Source organism: Convolutriloba macropyga, chromosome 11 (assembly GCF_964194025.1).
Source record: "Convolutriloba macropyga chromosome 11, txConMacr16.3, whole genome shotgun sequence".
In the NCBI taxonomy this organism is placed as follows: domain Eukaryota; kingdom Metazoa; phylum Xenacoelomorpha; order Acoela; family Convolutidae; genus Convolutriloba; species Convolutriloba macropyga.
Window position 1 is genome coordinate 51,432,613 of NC_134478.1, and position 23,581 is coordinate 51,456,193.

Consider the following 23,581-nt stretch of genomic DNA (forward strand, 5'->3'; position numbering starts at 1 on the left):
TCTATATTTTGGTACATCTTTTGTTGTAACGTCACCCCACACACACACACACACACACACCACACACACACACACACACACACACACACACCACACACACACACACACACACACCACACACACACACACACACACACACACACACACACACCACACACACACACCACACACACACACACACACACACACCACACACACACACACACACACACACACACACACACACACACAACACACCACACACACACACACACACACCACACACACACACACACACACCACACACACCACACACACACACACACACACACACACACACACCACACACACACACACACACACACACACACACACCACACACACACACACACACACACACACACACACACACACACACACACACACACACACACACACACACACACACACACACCACACACACACACACACACACACACACACACACACACACACACACACACACACACACACACACACACACACACACACACACACACACACACACACACACACACACACACACACACACACACACACACACACACACACACACACACACACACACACACACACACACACACACACACACAGACACACACACACACAGACACACACACACACACACACCACACACACACACACACACACAATATATATATATATATATATATATATATATATTCAGAGATCTTTAAGAATTTTTAAACTATTTCTTCAGCAACATTTTAAAATAATATAATGTGTTTCAGACCAGATAAAAATTGTGGCATTGCAAAAGGAACTCAGAGGGGACGTTGGTTAAGCAACGGTCAATTTCACTTTGACGCCGGTCACCAATACCCCTGGAAATTCATGGAGCATGTGAACCAATCTTATGGAGTGAACATATCCGATAGACACCAGGCGGGTCCCAAAGTTGCGTGGGAGGTGGCCAAAAATATGTACGGTTTGAAAAATCTCACAAACCAGGTTGTCGAGGCTGGAAAAGGTGATGCTCATGTTTCGATATGATGACCGCAGTATTACTAACCATGTTTTTTTTCACACCCCAGAACTTGACTATCTATATTTGATATACAAAAATTTTGTTGCTTTTATAGGATACAAAACTCGTAGTAGCTCCCAGTTTGGGGCGTGAACGCTAAGAAATGCCAAAAAAAGAATTGCGGAGAATGGTTGTCAAAATCGCGGTTTTTAGCGCTCAACACTTATTCGATAAAAACAGCAAATTTTAGAAAGCACTAAAAACCGCAAATGTTCATGTCAACAAAAACCGCAGATTTTCGTAGCTTGCACCGCATTCATTGCTAAAAGATGCGGGCATTTTGTGATGAAAAAGAATTTTGTTTCGCTGCCTCGCACCGCAACTCTTTCATTGATTTTTATTTGTTCCTAGCATTAATTTTTACTCCTGATCAATAAAGTTGAGATAATTTTACCCTAGACCAAAAAAGGTGTCATAAGGTAAGCTTAGAATACGTAATGGTAGTTTCACGTTATCGACTACTGGAAATGGATACTGGATGAAATAAAAGATTGCATCACCGCAAAAAAGAAAGATTGAATCTGATGAACTATAACTGTAGTTTAGGGCCTTTTTGCAACAAGAGCGGTATACTCAGACACTATAAATGGCACATGAAGTATGTACCGCATTTCCCCCTGAGAAATTTTTTTCTACATATAACAAAGATAAATTTAAATTGCTAAAAGTTTAGTGTTGGCGCCACTTCAAATCAGCTACAAAAGCCATCAGACAGCAAGAAATAAATTTGGAAACTGAAAAAACTTAGATTCTGTCAAAACTCAAAAATGATCAAAACTGAAAATTTTTACAAGTTGGGACCGAAATTTTGTACACCCCCCCCCCCGATTTTTGGAAGGGAAACCCCGAGCGACCCGAGGTTACGGCACACGGTTAGGGTTACCTCTAAGCTACTCATGGACCCAATGAACTTTATTACATCAGACCCACAAGTGTGGCTAATACTTATATGGAGCAAAACAAGCATTTTTCGATATTTGGTTATTTATTGTTAAGTATCTTAGGTTGTTTTTTTGAAATATTTATGTGTTCGTTAAAGCTCAAATACCGTACATTTGAGGCATTTAGAGCCACGTAATAAACATCCATGCTTACGTCAATAAAAGTGAATATTGGAATAATTTGACATTTACTATGTGAACAATGACTTAAATGACATTCTCGATTAACCAATCAGAAACAAGTAGCGATGATGCTATGAATGATAAATATTTGATTGTTTACATTAACCGAAATCTTCGATTAGTGAAACCGAATTGTATTTAGAACCATTAGAAACTGTTACCAAAAGCAGTTGGCTCTCAGATTGACTAAAAGTTGATTCTTTAAATACTTCAGTGTTTTTCGCCAAGTTTTGCTAGATCTTAAGATATTGCGTGTTTTCAGTTAGTTGAGCTCACTTAACGAGAAGTTAGCAACATTACTAGCTACTGACTGAAGCCCTACAACTTTCAGCACGAGTTTGAACATAGATTATCACTAAGGATTCTCTTAACTTCAATCAACAAAATTAAAGTTACAGTCCTTTAATACGTCCGAGCGACTAATTGTTTCGACGAGATTGGTAGTCAATCGAAACTTGTGAAGAACCAGGCCCGCGTAAAACATGAGGACCAGGCTGTGCTTTATCGGTTCCGCTGAGACTCTTGAGCAGCAGCAACATTTGGTCCGCCGACCCGGACAAAAACACGAACAGCAGGGAATCATCGATTCAATTTGGTGAACCAGAAAGATACCTTTATGATGGCTGGACAGAACCCTGATAGAAATTGAAAAACGACTGACTACAAGATTTCAGGCCAACTCAAAAAAACTAGAAAATGAGCAAGCTGAATTGCTCGAAACGTTTGACGGACATTTAGCTGAAGTGAATCTCGCTTGGATCAGAAGAAATCAGTGTCCGCAGAAAGAGCAAATCAATATTTCTTCCAGACATAAGATAAACTTGAGGAAAACAGACAGCAACAGAGGAAACTCTTAAAGCCAAAGTACTTGGAAAGCTTCGACAGCAACACTGAACGAAAATTGGGCGAAAATAAGAAGACACTCGAATGGTTGGTTGAACAAATACCAGTACTTAGAAAAATTGAAGAATGTGGCAGCTGCGTTTTTAACCAACGGAAAACGGAAAAACACCTTGCGGCTCTACACAATGTTTGAAAGATGTGAATAGTTTTATAGAGAAGCAGCGAAATTGGAAGAGGAGTTGGGATCAGACAAATTAAACGTCTCCCGCAAGCAAGTATTGTGCAGTAAACTGGAACAGCTAGTAACGAAACTAGATTCAATTTACCCGGCAATTATACAAATCTTCAAGTCAGAATTTGCTACGGATGCGTTGACAAATTTAAGCAAGAATAAAAATTAATTTCAAGACATAAAAAAACAATATCAGCAAACCGCAGAGAAGGGAAATCAAACATCGTTAGTGTCATCCACATCGGCTGGTGATAAAGACCCAAATGAAACTGTAATTGAAACAAAAATTGAAGCAATAGAAAACCCAGAGAACGGCGAGGTCTCTTCCTGGCATTCTGCTACACAAGGAAGCAGAAAGGAAACCAGTGTTGCCAACTCACGATCATCGAGAAGGTGAAAGATAGACGAAATGGAGCTCCAAAACCTAAGAGCTAAGAAAAGAGCAGTGCAAAAACTGCAAGAGCGGCAGTTGGAAATAGAGCAGGAGCGCGAGGAAATAGAACTTCGTCGCCAGCAAGAAGAATTGCGTTTACAGCAGAAGCAACAACAACGAGAAGAAGAATTGCGTTTACAACAACAACAACAACAACAACAACAACAACAACAACAACAACGAGAACAAGAGTTACGTCTAATATTGCAACAACAAGAAGACAAGCTGCGTTTGCGACAACATGAAAGAGAGCTCGAAAACGAAAGAAAGAAAGCTGAAGCCGACGAAGAACAAAGGCGCTTGGAAATTGAATTGACAAAAGGAAGTTCAAGAGCATCTGGATCACAGGCAGACGACTTCGAAGGTTTTCGATCAAGACACAACCTAAAAAAAACTGCAGGCTGGCAAATTCAGTGGCCCAACAGTCTGACCATAGTAGACCAATATCTTAAAATGTTGTGATCAAACCTCTTGAGAATGTCACACAGGAAAAAGGTGACAAACGTTTTAGCGCCTGCCCGAATACTACACCGTTGTTCCAGCCGGGTGCAGGACTTTTCTCAACGCAACTGCAAGAATCGAGTAACCAGAAATCCGTAAATCAAGAAACCAGAAATCCGTAAATCAATTAGAGTAAGGGACCCGCCAGCGCCGTTGACAAAGACGACGTTTCAGGGGCAGGAAACGTCAGCAGTTCAAGACAGAAATAGGAGCCATAGTCACATTAACAATTCTCGAAACAGGTCTGCTGAGAGCAGAAACAGGAGCACTTTGAACCAAACCACTCTCCAAGTCATTTATTAACCAGTACTAAGCAGTGGTGCCAGTGGTTTGCCAAAACTAAAGCTGACTGAGTTTTCGGGAGATCCACTGGAGTGGCCAGAGTGATCGGGTCTTTTCGATGTTGTTATTCATCAAAAGCCAATCAGCGATACAGAAAATATGCAATACCTGAAGACCAGTCTAACGGGTCAAGGAAAAGCAGCAATATCGGAATTGGGATTCAGCTCACAATCATCCTATCATGCTTGGGATATACTTTGTGAGAAGTATGGCAGATCAGATGTCATAGTCCTCGCGCAGTTCAAGATAATACATACTCATCTTCCAGTTGGGCAAGATGATTCTACGAGCATCGTCAAATTTGCAAATGTGGTTACAAATGTGGTGAACACCTTGACTCAACTTGGATACCCATCCGACCTAGAATCAGAAGGAGGGCTAATTTCAACAACGAGAAACTTTCTCCGCAACTGAGAGAACAATGGTTGCAGTATATGCAAAATCGTCAACTACTGAGAGGCGATTTGATTATTTTTAAAGAGTGACTTGCCTCCACAGCAGTAATTCATGAGAACTTGTTAGCGCATACAAGCTAGTGGTTTGACAGAAATAGGTTTTAAAGCCGTGATAAACCGAAGACGAGTACATTTGCTTCAAACGCTGAAGAGTCCAGCGAACCAAAGAAACTCGAATGTCCCTTCAGAGATGGACAATACCCTAATTGGACTTGTGAAAAGTTCAAATCAATGAAAATAAATGAACGACGAGAGCATGTCCAGAAGTTCCGACTGTGTTTCATATGTTTGAGACCAGGTCACATGTCGAAGGACTGCAAAAGCAGGACATGCAGTGTGCCCAATTGTAGACGACGATACAACAAGTTTTAACACAGCGACTTCTCAAAAAAAGAGGCTACAACAGGTGCCTCAGATGCTACGACAGCAGTCGCAACAATGATCACACAAGGAGGACACACTGTAGTGCGTAAAAAACTGGTGAATGGAAACCACAGACAGAGCGTGCTGGCAATGTGTGATATGGAACCCTCAATCTCATTTGTGGACAAATGAATTGTATCTACACAGCAGCTGCATGGCCGAAAAGCGTCTTTGTCAGTAGCAGGAATCCACGGATCATAAGATGTCAAGACTGAAATAGTGCCGATAGCGGCTTCAGCGCACGAGAACTCTCGACCATTGACGACAGTGCAATTCTATATTCACCAGAAACTGAGATGAATAGATCGTACATCTACAGGCGTTGAAAGATCACTACCCACATCTGAAGAACTTGCCTAATCAAATCTACAATCTAACCAAAGTTCAAGTAATTCTTTGACAAGACACCAATGACATCCATCACCCAATAAAATTCAAAAAGTCAGACAACAAAACTGCACCGTTGGGAGTGAAATAAAAAAATAATGGGCCTTAAGTAGTCTTCTACCAGTGAAACAAGCAGCAACTCTTTCTACAACAGCAACCTCAGTATCAGAGGACAAGTTAGCAATTCAGTTGAGTAAATGGTGGGACATCGAATCCCATACCTCAAACTGTGATATCACCGGCCATTTGAAAGACGAACAGAGAGCAATCAAAACATTGGAGCAAACAAAAAAGATTCACCGGTGAAAGATACGAAATAGGACTCCTATGGCGAGAATAGGAAGTGAAGTTACCAAATAATTTCTACTCTGCTATGGGACAACTCAAGTCCTTAGAACGACGCCTACAAAAGGATGATACGTTAACAAAACGTTATCAGGAAACCATTGACACTGATGTCAAAGCTGGTTATGTCCGCAAAGTCCAACATGTTGAACTGAACGAAACCAGAGACAGGCTTCAATGGTACTTGCCACAGCATCCTGTCATCAACCGTCACAAACCCTAGAAAGTCAGAAGTGTGTGCAACGCAGCAGTAAACTACTAAAGTGTAGAACTCAATTATAAACTTCTATCTGGACAAGACCTGTTGCAGAGTCTGATCGGAATTGTTTTTCGCTTCCGAAAACACCAAATAGCAGTTTCAGCCGACATAGAAGCGATGTTTCTTCAATTTGCTGTTCCATGCGATGACAGCCGATGCTTACGATCTCTCTGTCGAGAAGATCCAGAGTAGAAGTTAGAAGTCTACGAGTATACACGACAATTTTTTGGGGCGAAGAGCTCGCTGACTTGTGCAAATTACGCTTTGCATGAAGTGGCGAAAGATAACGGAAAGACGACGCAATTCATGTCAAAGCTGTCCGGTTAAACTTCTACATGGACGACTTCCTCAAGTCAGTCAGAACAACCGAAGAAGCAAACGAAATCTACCAGATAGTCAGATAAATCCTCAGCAAAGGTGGATTCAATTTGACGAAATGGATAACGAGTGACAAAGAAGTCAAGTCGGAAATCGCAGAGGTAGACAGATAATCGAAAGTTGTCAAAACTTTTGAGGCCGAGCCACAACAATCATCAATCCTTGGACTGAACTGGAATCTAGATACAGACATTCTTATAGTCTATCGAGGATTTGAGCCAGAAGTTCCAGCAAAATTAACTCAGAGAATTGTCCTATCCTTTGCCTCAGCAGTGTTCGACTCAATTGGGATATGCCCACCCTTCACGAAAAGAATGCGGGTTCTACTCAAAAGCATTTGGGCAGCAATGAGACAAGCATGGAACAAAGAGTTGTCAGCAGAACACTCAAAACAAATCAGTGATTAGAGCTATGAAATGAGAGAAATAAGGCCGATGTCAATAAATCGACTTCATTTCGAAAACGGTTGTACAATTTTGAGACTACACATTTTCACAGACGCGTCAGAAGAAACGATGTGTATTGTGGCATATCTTCAGGACGAAGCAAAATTGAAACTCACCTATGTGATAGGAAAATGTCGTGTAGCACCTATGAGACACACGACGATTCCGAAGTTAGAACTTCAAGCTGCAGTATACGGAGTTCGTCTCAGAAAGCAGATACAAGTGCAACAACATAGTGTTAAAAATGACAAAATCTATCTTTGGTAGGACTCATCAACAGTGCTACAGTAGTTACAAGCAGCGCACAAAAAATAACAAGTTTTCGTTGCGAACAGAGCAGCGGAAACACTGGAAAACTCATCGAGGGTTCAATGGAGACACGTCAAAAGTGTCGAAAAGCCTGCCGTTATTGGAACCCGAGGAATGTATACCGAAGGCCTCAAGGAGTCAGTGTGGCTAAACGGGCCGGCATGGCTACAGCGGAGCGAAGATAACTGGCCCAAGCCATGGTGTCAAGAAAGCGAACTCGAGCCCGAGCAAGTTACCAGTACTGTAGCCACAGAAAAAAACTAAGACCAACTATTTGACTGGAGATGATACAGTAACTTTAGCAGAATTAGAAACTTCATTGCCTACTTCATGAGGTTCAAGACAAAGCAGAGCAAAAGGGACTCCTTAAATCAGACGAAATTCATCAAGCCGAGCAAATACTGTTTCGATTTGTTCAAAGCGAAAACTTCCCGATTGTTTCAAAGTCGAAAGCAAACAGTAAGGAAATCTACAAAACATTTAACATCGCCAAATTGTCACCCTTTATAGAGGAAGATGGAACAATTAGAGTGAAAGGTCGACTGAAGCGTTCAAACCTTGATTACAATGCAAAACACCCTATTTTGTTAACCACGAAACATCCAGTAGTACAACTCCTGTTGGAGAAAGCACATCGAGAAAATTTTCATTAGGGCACAGATTACGCAAGAAACATGCTCCAACTAGAGTACTGGATCATCGGGTTGAGAAATGCGTTAAGGAAAATCAAGTCGAGATGTGTCAAATGCAGACACAGCAACGCCACGACTTGCCAGCGACTTGCTGAACATGTGTTCACATTCATTCATACCGGAGTCGATTACTTTGGACCCTCTGAGGTGAAGTTCCTACGACGTACTTCGAAGAGATGGTGCTGCCTCTTCACTTGTCTAACAACCAGAGCATTACACAATGAATTGGCACAATCATTGGACACCGAGTCATATTTAGCCGCAGTGACAAGATTCATCGGAAGACGTGGCCTCCCAAGTGCTGTCATCAGCCACAAGGGAACAAACTTCGTTGGAGCAGCTAATGAGCTGAAACCATTCATGAGTGAGTTGGACAAAGCTAAGATAGAGAGTGACTTCAATCCACCTGGAAATTCAATCCACCTGGAGCCTCACACTTTGGTGGAATCTGGGAAAGACTGGTTCAAAGTTGCAAGAAGGTCATGATTGCGATCTTGCACAACCGAAGCCTTACCGACGAAGTACTCAGTAGAACAATGTGTCTTGTAGAGCAATCACTCAACGCAAGACCCCTGACAGCAGTAAGTGATGATCCTGAAGACTTGACAGCACTTACACCAAATCATTTCTTGCGAGGACGAGAGAACGCGAGTGCACCCTTCATGCCATCCAGTGAACTCTTTCATGACCTGAGAAAATCCTTCTAAACGGCTCAAGCATATGCCAACATGATCTGGAAAAGATGGACTCGCGAATATCTTCCGCAATGAAACCAGAGATCGAAGTGGTCAAAAGAACTTGTGCGAAACCTGAAAGAAGGCGTATTAGTATGGCTAGTAGATGACTCTGTGAAACGCTGTGAATAGAAACTGGGACGAATCATTGAGATATACACTGGTAACGACGGTGTTGTGAGATCAGCGAGAGTCAAAAGTCACACGGAGAGCTGCACCGGCCAGTCGTGAAGTTAGCGACAGTATTCTACGATGTTGCTAACTCCGTGATGTTGACTTTATCTTATGAATGAGACCTCTGATTTTTCCAATTAATATGTGTGGTCCAATCACACTAAATTATCTCAGGAAATCAGGCTTTGGATTTCCTGATTTTGCGATGATTTCATAACCGAGGTACAGATGCGTCGGATGGGCTCAATTTTTCTTCATGAACGTTGAGTAATTGAGCGAAGTCGGTCGTTTGTGAACTAATTATGTTGAGAAGATTTTTTTAAGTGGACGAGAAAATGAGTTTATATTGTGGTTGAAGTTAAATGGCAGATTAGAAGGTAATTTAAAACAAATTAGAAGTCAACTTATAAACAACTTAACAAAAACTGTTTTGAAATGCGCGTTGACTTGTCGTTTGAGCTGGAACGTTTTTGTCATACGTTCTTTTCGACTTTCTAATAAAAACCTGTAGCTCTAGTATAGCTTTCCTATGAGCTTCCAATTTGACTCGTCTGTAAACAGATTGTTTTTTAAACGCTACAGCTGCCTTGTTTCCTAAAATTCCGTCATCACTTTTTTGAATTTGATTTGTCAATACTTCCTCCTTATTCCTATTTACGACTCCGCATTTCAAATCTATCGAATGTAATATAGCGTTGTCTTTTGAACGGTTTGTCAAACAAACCTCTTCAATCTCTTACTTCGATCAATTCAATTTTCAGAGGTGTTTATTGTTCATTTATATGTTCTCTCTCCGTGCAACATTCTCTAAGACGATCAGGATCAACAGGGAACTGGCTTTTTGATCTGCTGATTTCCAAGGTGTGTCTTCGCACATGATAACCTCCTCGACAGTTCTTCGGCACCATTTTCGTCAACTCATTCTTAGTAGCATAACTCTTATTTTCCTCTTGGGTTCGAACACGGGTGTCTATTCTAAGATGGTTACCCCGTTAATTGAATCCTATTGCAAAATCACATTTTTGCGATTGGACCAACGAGTAACGCCAGATTGACGTTTTCCTTGGCCTTAAGCCAAGGTTTGCGTACGACCTCCTTTTTCCCAAATTGATGAAAATCTTTCTCGAATGGGCAAATGCCGATCACTGAGCACATAATTTCTAGTTTACGTTACGTTAAAAAATAGTAACGGCTATATGAAAATAAATGTAATTGGGTTATATAATTATATAATTAGTGAAGGAGCGTGGAAAAGATGATCCAAATTTATTGTCGGTACAAAAAAAACTCGCATTTCATTGTTCGTACATAGTTTTAGAAGACAGTTAACCCCGTTTAAGATATAAACAAGGCTGGGGGGGGGGGGTTACAGTACGTGCCGACTATTGGGGGGGGGGTGATCCTATGTTCTCAATTTAAAACTGATCTTTAATTGATGGAAGCAAAAAGAAGGTCAAAAATGGTTGTGATGGATCACGAGGGCGAAATATAAAAAAAACACGTTTGAGAAAGTAAGTAATTGCACATTGTGAGGCGGCAATAAAAACATAGCTCGACGAAATGCGTTTTTGAACAATTGTCTTTTCTTTTTTCGTTTTTTTTTTGCTTTTATACCTCAATTGGCGAGATTCGGTTGAGTTTAAAATTAAGTAAGATTTTGAAAGAATAGTGTGGCCATTTGTGTTTTGATGTATTTGTATGTTTTTCAAGTTTTCGTTAACCTGCACTGCAGATTAGACGAAATCGTCACTTCTCCCCGTCTTAAAGCAAACCCTTGAAGGCGAGGTTCATCCTTGTCTCTTCTTTTTGGTTTCACTCTAGCTCTTTTCCACTTCCTGATTTCCTGTTTGTTTTTCCTGTTTTGTTTCGAGCGTTGATTTCAAATTCATAACCAATTAGCGGCTTTGAATCACATTTTTTTACAACTGTGTAGAGCGCAACTGATAAATAAAACAACATCAAAAATGTTAATCGAGTATAAACGCATTACGTTCAGCACACGCTGAATTTTTAGAATTTGATTTGTCAATACTTCCTCCTTATTCCTATTTACGACTCCGCATTTCAAATCTATCGAATGTAATATAGCGTTGTCTTTTGAACGGTTTGTCAAACAAACCTTTTCAATCTCTTACTTCGATCAATTCAATTTTCAGAGGTGTTTATTGTTCATTTATCTGTTCTCTCTGTGTGCAACATTCTCTAAGACGATCAGGATCAACAGGGAACTGGCTTTTTGATCTGCTGATTTCCAAGGTGTGTCTTCGCACATGATAACCTCCTCGACTGTTCTTCGGCACCATTTTCGTCAACTCATTCTTAGTAGCATAACTCTTATTTTCCTCTTGGGTTCGAACACGGGTGTCTATTCTAAGATGGTTACCCCGATAATTGAATCCTATTGCAAAATCACATTTTTGCGATTGGACCAACGAGTAACGCCAGATTGACGTTTTCCTTGGCCTTAAGCCAAGGTTTGCGTACGACCTCCTTTTTCCCAAATTGATGAAAATCTTTCTCGAATGGGCAAATGCCGATCACTGAGCACATAATTTCTAGTTTACGTTACGTTAAAAAATAGTAACGGCTATATGAAAATAAATGTAATTGGGTTATATAATTATATAATTAGTGAAGTAGCGTGGAAAAGATGATCCAAATTTATTGTCGGTACAAAAAAAAACTCGCATTTCATTGTTCGTACATAGTTTTAGAAGACAGTTAACCTCGTTTAAGGTATAAACAAGGCTTGGGGGGGAGGTTTACAGTACGTGCCGACTATTGGGGGTGGGGGTGATCCTATGTTTTCAATTTAAAACTGATCTTTAATTGTTGGAAGCAAAAAGAAGGTCAAAAATGGTTGTGATGGATCACGAGGGCGAAATATAAAAAAAACACGTTTGAGAAAGTAATTAATTGCACATTGTGAGGCGGCAATAAAAACATAGCTCGACGAAATGCGTTTTTGAACAATTGTCTTTTCTTTTTTCGTTTTTTTTCGCTTTTATACCTCAATTGGCGAGATTCGGTTGAGTTTAAAATTAAGTAAGATTTTGAAAGAATAGTGTGGCCATTTGTGTTTTGATGTATTTGTATGTTTTTCAAGTTTTCGTTAACCTGCACTGCAGATTAGACGAAATCGTCACTTCTCCCCGTCTTAAAGCAAACCCTTGAAAGCGAGGTTCATCCTTGTCTCTTCTTTTTGGTTTCACTCTAGCTCTTTTCCACTTCCTGATTTCCTGTTTGTTTTTCCTGTTTTGTTTCGAGCGTTGATTTCAAATTCATAACCAATTAGCGGCTTTGAATCACATTTTTTTACAACTGTGTAGAGCGCAACTGATAAATAAAACAACATCAAAAATGTTAATCGAGTATAAACGCATTACGTTCAGCACACGCTGAATTTTTAGAATTTGATTTGTCAATACTTCCTCCTTATTCCTATTTACGACTCCGCATTTCAAATCTATCGAATGTAATATAGCGTTGTCTTTTGAACGGTTTGTCAAACAAACCTTTTCAATCTCTTACTTCGATCAATTCAATTTTCAGAGGTGTTTATTGTTCATTTATCTGTTCTCTCTGTGTGCAACATTCTCTAAGACGATCAGGATCAACAGGGAACTGGCTTTTTGATCTGCTGATTTCCAAGGTGTGTCTTCGCACATGATAACCTCCTCGACTGTTCTTCGGCACCATTTTCGCCAACTCATTCTTAGTAGCATAACTCTTGGGTTCGAACACGGGTGTCTATTCTAAGATGGTTACCCCGTTAATTGAATCCTATTGCAAAATCACATTTTTGCGATTGGACCAACGAGTAACGCCAGATTGACGTTTTCCTTGGCTTTAAGCCAAGGTTTGCGTACGACCTCCTTTTTCCCAAATTGATGAAAATCTTTCTCGAATGGGAAAATGCCGATCACTGAGCACATAATTTCTAGTTTACGTTACGTTAAAAAATAGTAACGGCTATATGAATATATGAAAATAAATGTAATTGGGTTATATAATTGTATAATTAGTGAAGGAGCGTGGAAAAAATGATCCAAATTTATTGTGGGTACAAAAAAACTCGTATTTCATTGTTCGTACATAGTTTTAGAAGACAGTTAACCCCGTTTAAGATATAAACAAGGCTTGGGGGGGGGTTACAGTACGTGCCGACTATTGGGGGGGGGGGGGGTGATCCTATGTTCTCAATTTAAAACTGATCTTTAATTGATGGAAGCAAAAAGAAGGTCAAAAATGGTTGTGATGGATCACGAGGCCGAAATATGGAAAAAAAACCACGTTTGAAAAAGTAAGTAATTGCACATTGTGTGGCGGCAATTAAAACATAGCTAGACGAAATGCGTTTTTGAACAATTGTCTTTTATTTTTTCGTTTTTTTTTCGCTTGTATACCTTAATTGGCGGGATTCGGTTGAGTTTAAAATTAAGTAGGATTTTGAAAGAATAGTGTGGCCATTTGTGTTTTGATGTATTTGTATGTTTTTCAAGTTTTCGTTAACCTGCACTGCAGATTAGACGAAATCGTCACTTCTCCCCGTCTTAAAGCAAACCCTTGAAGGCGAGGTTCGTCCTTGTTTCTTCTTTTTGGTTTCACTTTAGCTCTTTTCCACTTCCTGATTTCCTGTTTGTTTTTCCTGTTTTGTTTCGAGCGTTGATTTCAAATTCATAACCAATTAGCGGCTTTGAATCACATTTTTTTTTACAACTGTGTAGATCGCAACTGATAAATAAAACAACATCAAAAAGGTTAATTGAGTATAAACGCATTAAGTTCAGCACACGCTGAATTCATGATTGAAGACCAGTCTGTTAGGCTCTAGAGTATGTTTTGTTTAATTTTTTCAAGAAAAATTTTTTTATTCCCCTCAGACAAGATTTTGCCCTCCATCACACGAGTTTAAGAGACAAGATTCTAACAGTGGTTAGACACGATAGCGCGGAGCAGCGTTGTGATACCATAAATCGCTGTCCCCTAATGACTGACAGCCCTTTAGATGCAAAAGTAATAAAGAACCAAAATGAATCTTGAACGGTACTAATTTGGGTGATTTTTAAATTTGGGTGTGATTCTGTAGGCCTTTCATATTTCATTCTGGCCACGGAATCAATATTTTGAAAACAAACTGACAGGATCATTTCAAAATCTTGTTAAAGAAATGAATTTTTTAAAATGTGAAAACATTTTACGTAACGCAGATCAGAAAAACCTTGAAATTAAATCTCATGAAATTTTTCATGCATGAGTTTTAATTTTTTCTGAATGCTTCCATTTAAATAACATGGTCATCATATCAATGTTGACATGTGATTTCTTGCGTGGGAATTAACTTCTTACATCCCCAGATCAACGTAAAAACAGCGCATATCAAGCCATTAACTAACAACGGTAGTTTAACGTATGTGTTGACTGACTCTGGTGAAGTTATTGAGAGCGAGCTGCGTAGCTAGTTGACGCCTAAGTCAGAATTTCATAGGGAGGTTAGCAGTCTCATGTAACCTGGATTGAAACAGGAAGTTTGCGAGTTCTAAAATCAGCAGTCAGCGTATATAGAAAAATTTGCCCTTGTATAATCTGTGTACGCGTTGCGATCACAGAAAAAAAATATTTTCTCTAAAATTCTCCAAAGTAGGAGAACACTCATATGGAAAAGTGAAAAATATTTCGTTTGAGTTCTCCCCGTAAAATGGGAACCATGCAAGTGCTCGTGGTACATTAACAATTAATAGTTTTCTAATAACACTCATTAGGTAATTTGGGGTACGGGGGCTAATTAAAGAGATTTGTCATATTTTTTGTACACGGTCTCATAAATTGTGTTCCAGCAAACCGCCACATGACCATCCTCCCTGACTTCAGTTTTTTGCCAAGCGAGTTCAGCAGTATTGGGAACAAACTGTACCCTGGTACTGCTCGTACTCCACAGGAGTGGGATGCCCTGTTCAAGTGCAGCTACACTGTCCATTTCTACTCTAATACATGGGGACACAAAGCGGTAAGATCAATAGACAATATTGTTCATGCTTGCCCAGGGTGAGGTGCCATCCGGAAGTGACCTCTGATCAGACCAACATCTCTGGTCTGGGATGGTCGGATCAGAGGTTATTTTCGTCTGGCACGGTCTGATCAGAGATCACTTCCGGATGGCACCTCAACCAGGGTGGGATCGCTGTTTGAGATGGAGATTATGGTGATTTATGATTCGGATGATTATCAACATTTGCACATATTTCTACAAATGTTATGGGTCTAATCGATAAAACTATGCTGGCGAATATTAATAACAGTCGGTTTTCGGCACTCTGCTACAGTAAGCGTCTTCGCAATTTTCACGTATAGGTGACGTGACCTTGCTTGAAGTCGATGAGAACTTCTGGCTTTTATCGAAAACCACCAAGTGCTACGAGATGTTGAGGAGTGACGTCTGAAGTGAAACGTAATCTTGCTTTAAACGCGCAACTTTCGCGTTTTGAAAGAACCAAAAGTCAGTCAAAGTCAATTTCTGTCTATGCATATAGCAGTTTTGGGCATTTTGACCTCCGGCACTGCCGACTTTGGGCATTTTATAGCGTGCACGTGCCTGCTTTAAGTAATGGTTAAGTGACTCTGCTTGAAGTCACTGAGAACTTCTGGCGTTTATCGAGAAGCGGTTTGAGATATTAAGTCCGAATTTCGAAGTGACTTCTGCAGAGTCACTTGTCCATTTGCTTAAAACACGATACGCGCACATTTTAAAATGGCGAAAGTCAACGGAAGTCAATTTCTGGCTAAGTAGCAACTTCTGTCATTTTAACTTCTGGCATTTTAAAATGTGCACGTGAGTGTTTTAATTAAAGTGGCGACACACTTATTGTGTTTGAGTTAGCATCTCGGATGGTATCCATAAACCCAGCTGAGATCCAGGACAAAATCATCCGCTGATCTAACGCCGCCCTAAATCCGCTGCAATTTGCGCCCTAAATTAGGCATTTCGTGCCCTAAATTAGGCATTTCGTGCCCTAAATTAGGAAGTTTGCGCCTTAAATTACGAAGTTTGTGCCCTAAACTAGGAAATTTGCTTCCTAAATTAGGCCGCGGCGCCCAAAATTTGTGGGTCTGGGTCTCCGTTCAAGCGCACGAAGCTTTGCTCTTTGGTTTTAAATTAGTTTGCCTTCGCAGGTCGCGGCTGGAAGCTCAACCTAGGCAACCATTTCTCTAATTAGGGTACTCTTTTACTTTCTAGTTGACGTTGATATGTTGTTTGTTTAGGTATCTGGAGATCCGAAACTGGACGCCTACTCCTACTTAGGCCCCACTCACTGTCCAAACTCATTTAAGTTCTGGAAACAAGAGTTCTGATCAATTACAACCACGCCCAAAATCGGAGACTGCATTTGATACATACTTTTTGTTGCTTTTTGTTGTGGTTATTTTTATTGCCTGAGATACTGAAAATTTCATATGTCTATAGCCGTAAAAAGTATCATTCTTTTAACCTGATTGTGATTCAATCCATGTAAAATTATTTTGGTTTCTTTTTTGCCAAAATAATGGATCTTGATAGTATAGTGCAGAAATCAACAGTTTAAACGTAAGAAAATTGTCGGTATTTAGACAAAAGCGATAAAATTTCTTACATTTTTTTCTTCGGTATCACCAGTATGTTCAATTTTCAAGCTTAGGAAATGTCGTTTTTTTCGTGTAGAATCGAAACTAAACGTACTGACGATTTTTTACTTTAAAAACCAAATATACTAACCACTTCTTACTTTTAGAAACTGAACATACCCGATCATGCAGAACCTGACAAACCGAAAAATTTTATGTTCCTGACAAAAAGAACCCACAATTTTATGCGTGTGAAATTCAACATACCAAAGATTTCATACGTCTTTTCTTGCTGCCCTATGCAATGATATTTGTGTATGCCATGACCTTGGCTGTAATATAGCGACATAATGACATGGCTAACCATGTTTTAGAACTTTTTTATAAAGGCTATCCAGGGTATTCAGTGTTTTAACAAACAAACAAGTGACCCAGTAGACAAAACTTCCAAAACCAAGTTAGGATCTGGGTATCTTTTTCGGGGAAGTAGATTGTACCCTTTTATGATTTTTGGCAAAACCATTTACCGAATTTAACGGGCTAAAAATGATAGTCGGTAGCATTAGATGTTTTTAACTTTAATTGTATTCATATATTGTGGCGATGGATTTCAATTCGAAACAAAATTATACTTAAATATTAAAAATTGTGTTTAATTAATATTAAAAATGTATAAATTTTTTATTATAGCTTTGTTTCGTGTCTTGTTAACAAAATTCGATTTAGTTATATATCTTGAAAAGATCTTGGATGTTTTTTGTCTCACTTTAACGTTTTAGTTTGAAGATATGAAGATAAAATTCTAAAATTATTTAAATTTAACTTTTGGATATATAAGGTGCTATAATGTAAAAAACGTAGTTAAAGAACATATTTTAATAGCGATAAATACCTATTTGAACTGCTTTATGACTACATTCTAAACAATTTAAAGGACGTGTAATCAAAATTTGGATAAAAAACTCAATTGATCACATTTTCAAAACCGTAACCAAACCACTATAGAAACAAACATAGATATGCAATAATGCAGATTAAAAATTGCGGGAAATTTCCCTAAACTGGGTTCATCGAGTAGATGAAGTAACTGCAGGTACTGTTAAGATGGCTCCAACAATGTACAAATCAGGTCCAAAAATATTTTGACAATTGCTAATCAGAGAACAAATCAACTTAAAATTTTGATTTCTCGATCCTGAAACAAAATTTATTTGCGCACAGAGCAATAGTTTTTCGTCTTGCATTGTTTCTACGTGGTCTTCGTCCAGTTTGAGTGTCAAAAATTGTAATAGATGTTTTAAAACTATTAATAAAGCATTTAGTTCAGAACAGCAAAATCAAAACAATGTGAAAACAACTATATTGATTTACAACAAGGTTAAGGTTCATTTTTTCTGGCATTATACCAAAATTGAAAATAAACGATTTTGCCTCTGTACTCAGGAATTGAAATTTGAGTTTGTTACTTTTGAAGTCTATTTTCATTTGAATGATAGCATAAAAAGAAAGAGAAATGAAAAATTCACACAAACAAGTCAATAGTAGTGCAGTTCAATTGGAATGAACTTGCAAGATTCCCACAAGATAATCTTTTGTCTCACAATATCTTGCAGGATAACAATATTTTACAGGAAAACTGTGAGATTTAGACTAGATAAAAATCTTTTATTATGAACGCACTCTGATCATAGGATGAAATCTGAAAATTGCGAAACTCGGTCAAAATCTGAACACTAAGTTTGATCATTACACAGCTTCTGGACAAAATGGCCGAATTTTGAGCACAGACCGGTCGATAGTCACATCAAAGGGCATTGTCCGAGGCATGGTCTAATAAGAGGGCAAATTATGTAATCCTCAACTTGATTACCTGAATCCTAACCAACTAGAAGACCTCGAACCAATGCAAAAAAAACCTGAAGGCGTCAGAAAAACTCCCCATCTAATATTTTTGAAATTTTCATGTTTTATCTGACAAGATAACAGTTCATAAATAACAAAATTTATCAAAAAAATCTATCATTAAATAAATTTCATATCTGAATTCACAACCTTGAATCCACAAAATCAAGTTGTTGTTATCATATGCAAAACGGTTCATAAAATATTTGCAGTTGATTGACTTCTAAACTGTAAGATCAGAAGTTTCATAATTAGCTCATTTTGAGCTTTTGTGTTTATTTTAGATAGCCGATGATCTTTTAACCAGTTGTTATAGGAAGTTTTTTTGGCAAGTTCTTCACCTAAGTTGCTATTTTTTCAAAAATGGTGAGAAAATTTGCCTTTGTTTTTCGTTTCTGACTATTTTGGTATACAGATTTAAATTTTTTTCAAATAAAGATGTTAACTTTATTTTTTTTACAAATTAGACTTTTCAAATAAACATCTCGTTGCGACCCGGGAATGATGTAATCAGTAGACAAACTATCAATACACTCTGATCATTGAACAAAATCTGTAAATTGCGAACTCGATCAAAATCTGGACACTAGGGTTTGACCAGTTCACAATTTCTGAACAAAATTGCCAACTATGCAGCATAGAACCGTCGATAACCATATCATAGGTCATTGTCCGAGGCATGGTCTAATAAGAGTGCGTGATGTGTAATCCACAACTTGATTTATTGAATTTCTATCACCTAGAAGATCTCGAACTAATGCAAAAAGAGACCTGAAAGCGTCAGAGAAAACTCCCCATCTATTACTTTTACACCAGTTTTATGAAAATTAATGAAAATTTGTTGTTTTATGTGACAAGAGAACTGTAAATGAGAAAACAAAATTCATACAAAAAAATTCTAGATTTAAATGAATATCAAATCTGAATTTACAACCCTGAATCCACAAAATCAAGTTGTTGTTATCATATGCAAAACGGATCTTGTAATATTTGCAGTTGATTGACTTCTAAACTGTGAGATCAGAAGTTTCATATTTAGCTCATTTTGAGCTTTTGTGTTTATTTTAGATAGTCGATGATCTTTTTACCAGTTATTATTGGAATTTTATTTTGGCAAGTTCTTCACCTAAGTTGCTATTTTTTCAAAAATGGTGAGAAAATTTGCCTTTGTATTTAGTTTCTGACTATTTTGGTATACAGATTTAATTTTTTTTAAAGAAAGAATTTAAATTTACTTTTTTTAACGAACTAGATCTTTCAAATAAGCCTTTCGTTGCGGCTGGGGAATGATGTAATTGGTAGACAAACTATGAGTGATCTCTGATCATTGGACAAAGTCTGTAAATTGCGGAACTCGGTCAAAATTTGGACACTAGGGTTAAACCATCAAAAAAATTTTGGAGAAAATGGCCAGCTATAGAGCATAGAAAGGTCGATAAACATATCATAGGGCATTGTCCGAGGCATGATCTAATAAGAGGGCATGATTTGTAATCCACAACTTGATTTAATGAATTCCAACCACCTAGAAGAACTCGAACCAATGCAAAAAACCTGAAGGCGTCTGAAAAACTCCACATCTAAAATTTTTATACAAATTTTATTTAAATTACTGAACTTTTCATGTTTTATGAGACAAAAGAACAGTTCATGAATAACAAAATTTATGAAAAAAATTCTATCATTAAATAAATTTCATATTTGAATTCACAACCTTGAATCCACAAAATCAATTTGCTGTTGTCATATGCAATACGATTAATATAATATTTGCAGATGACTGACTTCTAAATTAAGATCAGAAGTTTCTTAGTTAGCTCACTTTGAGCTTATATTTTTATTTTAGATCGTCGGTGATCTTTTAACCAGTTGTTTTTGGTAGTTTTTGGCAAGTTCTCTGTCTAAGTTGCTTTTTTTCAAAAACGGTGAGAAAGTTAGCTTTTGTACTTAGTTTCTGTCTATTTTGGTATACAGATTAATTTTTTTTTTCAAATATAGAATTTAAATTTTTTTTTTACAAATTAAAATTTTCAAATAAGCATCTCGTTGCGGCCCGGGAATGATGTAATCAGTAGACAAACTATAAATGCACTCTGATCATTGGAAAAAATCTGTAAATTGCGGAACTCGGTCAAAATCTTGACAATAGGGTTTGACTATTACACAATTTCTGGAGAAAATGGCCAGCATAGAATGGTCGATATTCATATCTTAGGGGATTGTCCGAGGCAAAGTCTGATAAGAGGGCATGATATAAAATCCACAACTTGATTTATTGAATTCACACCACCTAGAAGACCTCGAACCAATGCAGAAAGCCCGAAGGCGTCAGAAAAACTCCCCCTCTAAGATTTTTATACCAATTTTATATAAATTAATGAAATTTTCATGTTTTATGTGACAAGAGAACAGTTCATGGATAACAAAATTTATCAAAAAATTTCTATCATTAAATAAATTTCATATCTGAATTCACAACCTTGAATCCCCAAAATCAAGTTGTTGTTGTCATATGCAAAACGGTTCATACAATATTTTTAGTTGACTGACTTCTAAATTAGGATCGGAAGTTTCACAGTTAGCTCACTTTGAGCTTTTATGTTTATTTTAGATAGTCAATGATCTTTTAACCAGTTGTCAAAGGAAGTTTTTTTGGCAAATTCTCTGTCTAAGTTTTTTTTCTCAAAATTGGTGAGAAATTTGGTCTTTGTATTTAGTTATTGTCTGTTTTGGTATACAGATTCAACTTTTTTTCAATTATAGAATTGAATTTTTTTTTACAAATTAGGTTTTTCAAATAAGCATCTCGTTGCGGCCCGGGAACAATGTAATCAGTAGACAAAATATAAATGCACTCTGATCATGGACAAAATCTGTAAATTGCGGAACTCTGTCAAAATCATGAAACTAGGGTTTGACCATTACACAATTTCTGGAGAAAATGGCCAACTATCCAGCATAGAATGGTCGATAATCATATCTTGGGGCATTGTCCCAGGCTTGGTCTAAAAAGAGGGCGTGACATGTAATTCACAACTTGATTTGTTGAATTCACACCACCTAGAAGACCTCGAACCAAGGCAAAAAGAGACCTGAAAGCATCAGAGAAAACTCCCCATCAAATACTTATATACCAGTTTTATAAAAATTTTTGAAATTTTCTTGTTTGATGTGACAGCAGAACAGTTAATGAGAAAACAAAATTCATTAAAAACTTCTATCATTGAATCAATTTCATATCTGAATTCAAAACTTTGAATCCACAAAAACAAGTTGTAGTTATCATATGCAAAACCGTTGATATTATATTTACAGTTGATTGACTTCTAAACTGTAGGAACATCTAAACTGTTTGCATTCGTCCATAGTTCTGGCTATTTCGGTAAGCAGATCTATAATTATTTTGTCGAATAAAGAAGAATCTGAAGGTTAAGCTGAATTGATATAGCATTGATCTTATAGAAAAGAAAGAAATTAATTTTGAAAAAAAATTGCCTGCAAAATTTTCTCGTAAAACTTTTGTTTCAAAAACATATTTTCTACTTTTTGTGGAAAATATTCTGAATTTCCCGACTACGTCATGCAAAAAGCAAGGATAGTGAATGCACGTAAAAATTGACTGAGTATGATTTTCCGTAAAATCCATAATTTGGTCTCTGGCTCTTAGGACTAAGTTTTTGACAATTATCGCATTCCTTTTCATTTTATATTTTGTTTTTTTAATATATATATATATATATATATATATATATATATATATATATATTAAACAAGTAGGTTCCATAAAGTGCGTTCGCACAATGTTCCGAGCCCGCTCAACCACGTTTTGATTCAATTGTCTGCCAAATGAAGAAAACATAAAAAATTTTCCAAAAAATTACAAATCGTTCAACAAACAAGTGAAAAAGTGCTGGATTAAAGGGCCGATGAGACTTGAAATTTATGATAGTAATTGACATAAAAAACAAACCAGACAAACATAAAAATCAAACTATAGCAAATAAAAGAGGGCGTGACATGTAATTCACAACTTTGTTTTATTGAATTCACACCACCTAGAAGACCTCGAACCAAGGCAAAAAGAGACCTGAAAGCATCAGAGAAAACTCCCCATCAAATATTTATATACCAGTTTTATGAAAATTTTTGAAATTTTGTTGTTTGATGTGACAGCAGAACAGTTAATGAGAAAACAAAATTCATTAAAAACTTCTATCATTGAATCAATTTCATATCTGAATTCAAAACTTTGAATCCACAAAAACAAGTTGTAGTTATCATATGCAAAACCGTTGATATTATATTTGCAGTTGATTGACTTCTAAACTGTAGGAACATCTAAACTGTTTGCATTCGTCCATAGTTCTGGCTATTTCGGTAAGCAGATCTATAATTATTTTGTCGAATAAAGAAGAATCTGAAGGTTAAGCTGAATTGATATAGCAATGATCTTATAGAAAAGAAAGAAATTAATTTTGAAAAAAAATTGCCTGCAAAATTTTCTCGTAAAACTTTTGATTCAAAAACATATTTTCTACTTTTTGTGGAAAATATTCTGAATTTCCCGACTACGTCATGCAAAATGCAAGGATAGTGAATGCACGTAAAACTTGACTGAGTATGATTTTCCGAAAAATCCATAATTTGGTCTCTGGCTCTTAGGACTAAGTTTTTGACAATTATCGCATTCCTTTTCACTTTATATTTTGTTTTTTTTTAAATATATATATATATATATATATATATATATATATATATATATATATTAAACAAGTAGATCCCATAAAGTGCGTTCGCACAATGTTCCGAGCCCGCTCAACCACGTTTTGATTCAATTGTCTGCCAAATGAAGAAAACATAAAAAATTTTCCAAAAAATTACAAATCGTTCAACAAACAAGTGAAAAAGTGCTGGATTAGAGGGCCGATGAGACTTGA

At 37.4% G+C, this 23,581-nt stretch overlaps 1 protein-coding gene across 4 annotated transcripts in view; it reads left to right on the forward strand.

Moving 5' to 3' along the window:
- The window catches only part of LOC142349755 (lactosylceramide 4-alpha-galactosyltransferase-like), an 80,825-nt gene extending 64,160 nt beyond the window's left edge, over window positions 1-16,665 (forward strand). For all 4 annotated transcript variants that reach the window (XM_075401512.1, XM_075401508.1, XM_075401511.1 and 1 more), the window contains 3 exons: window positions 771-1,009; window positions 14,981-15,150; window positions 16,404-16,665. In XM_075401512.1, the coding sequence (XP_075257627.1) occupies window positions 874-1,009; window positions 14,981-15,150; window positions 16,404-16,493 (396 nt within the window). In that variant the 5' untranslated portion in view covers window positions 771-873 and the 3' untranslated portion in view covers window positions 16,494-16,665. The remainder of the gene's footprint in view (window positions 1-770; window positions 1,010-14,980; window positions 15,151-16,403) is intronic.
- The last annotated feature ends 6,916 nt before the right edge of the window (window positions 16,666-23,581 follow it).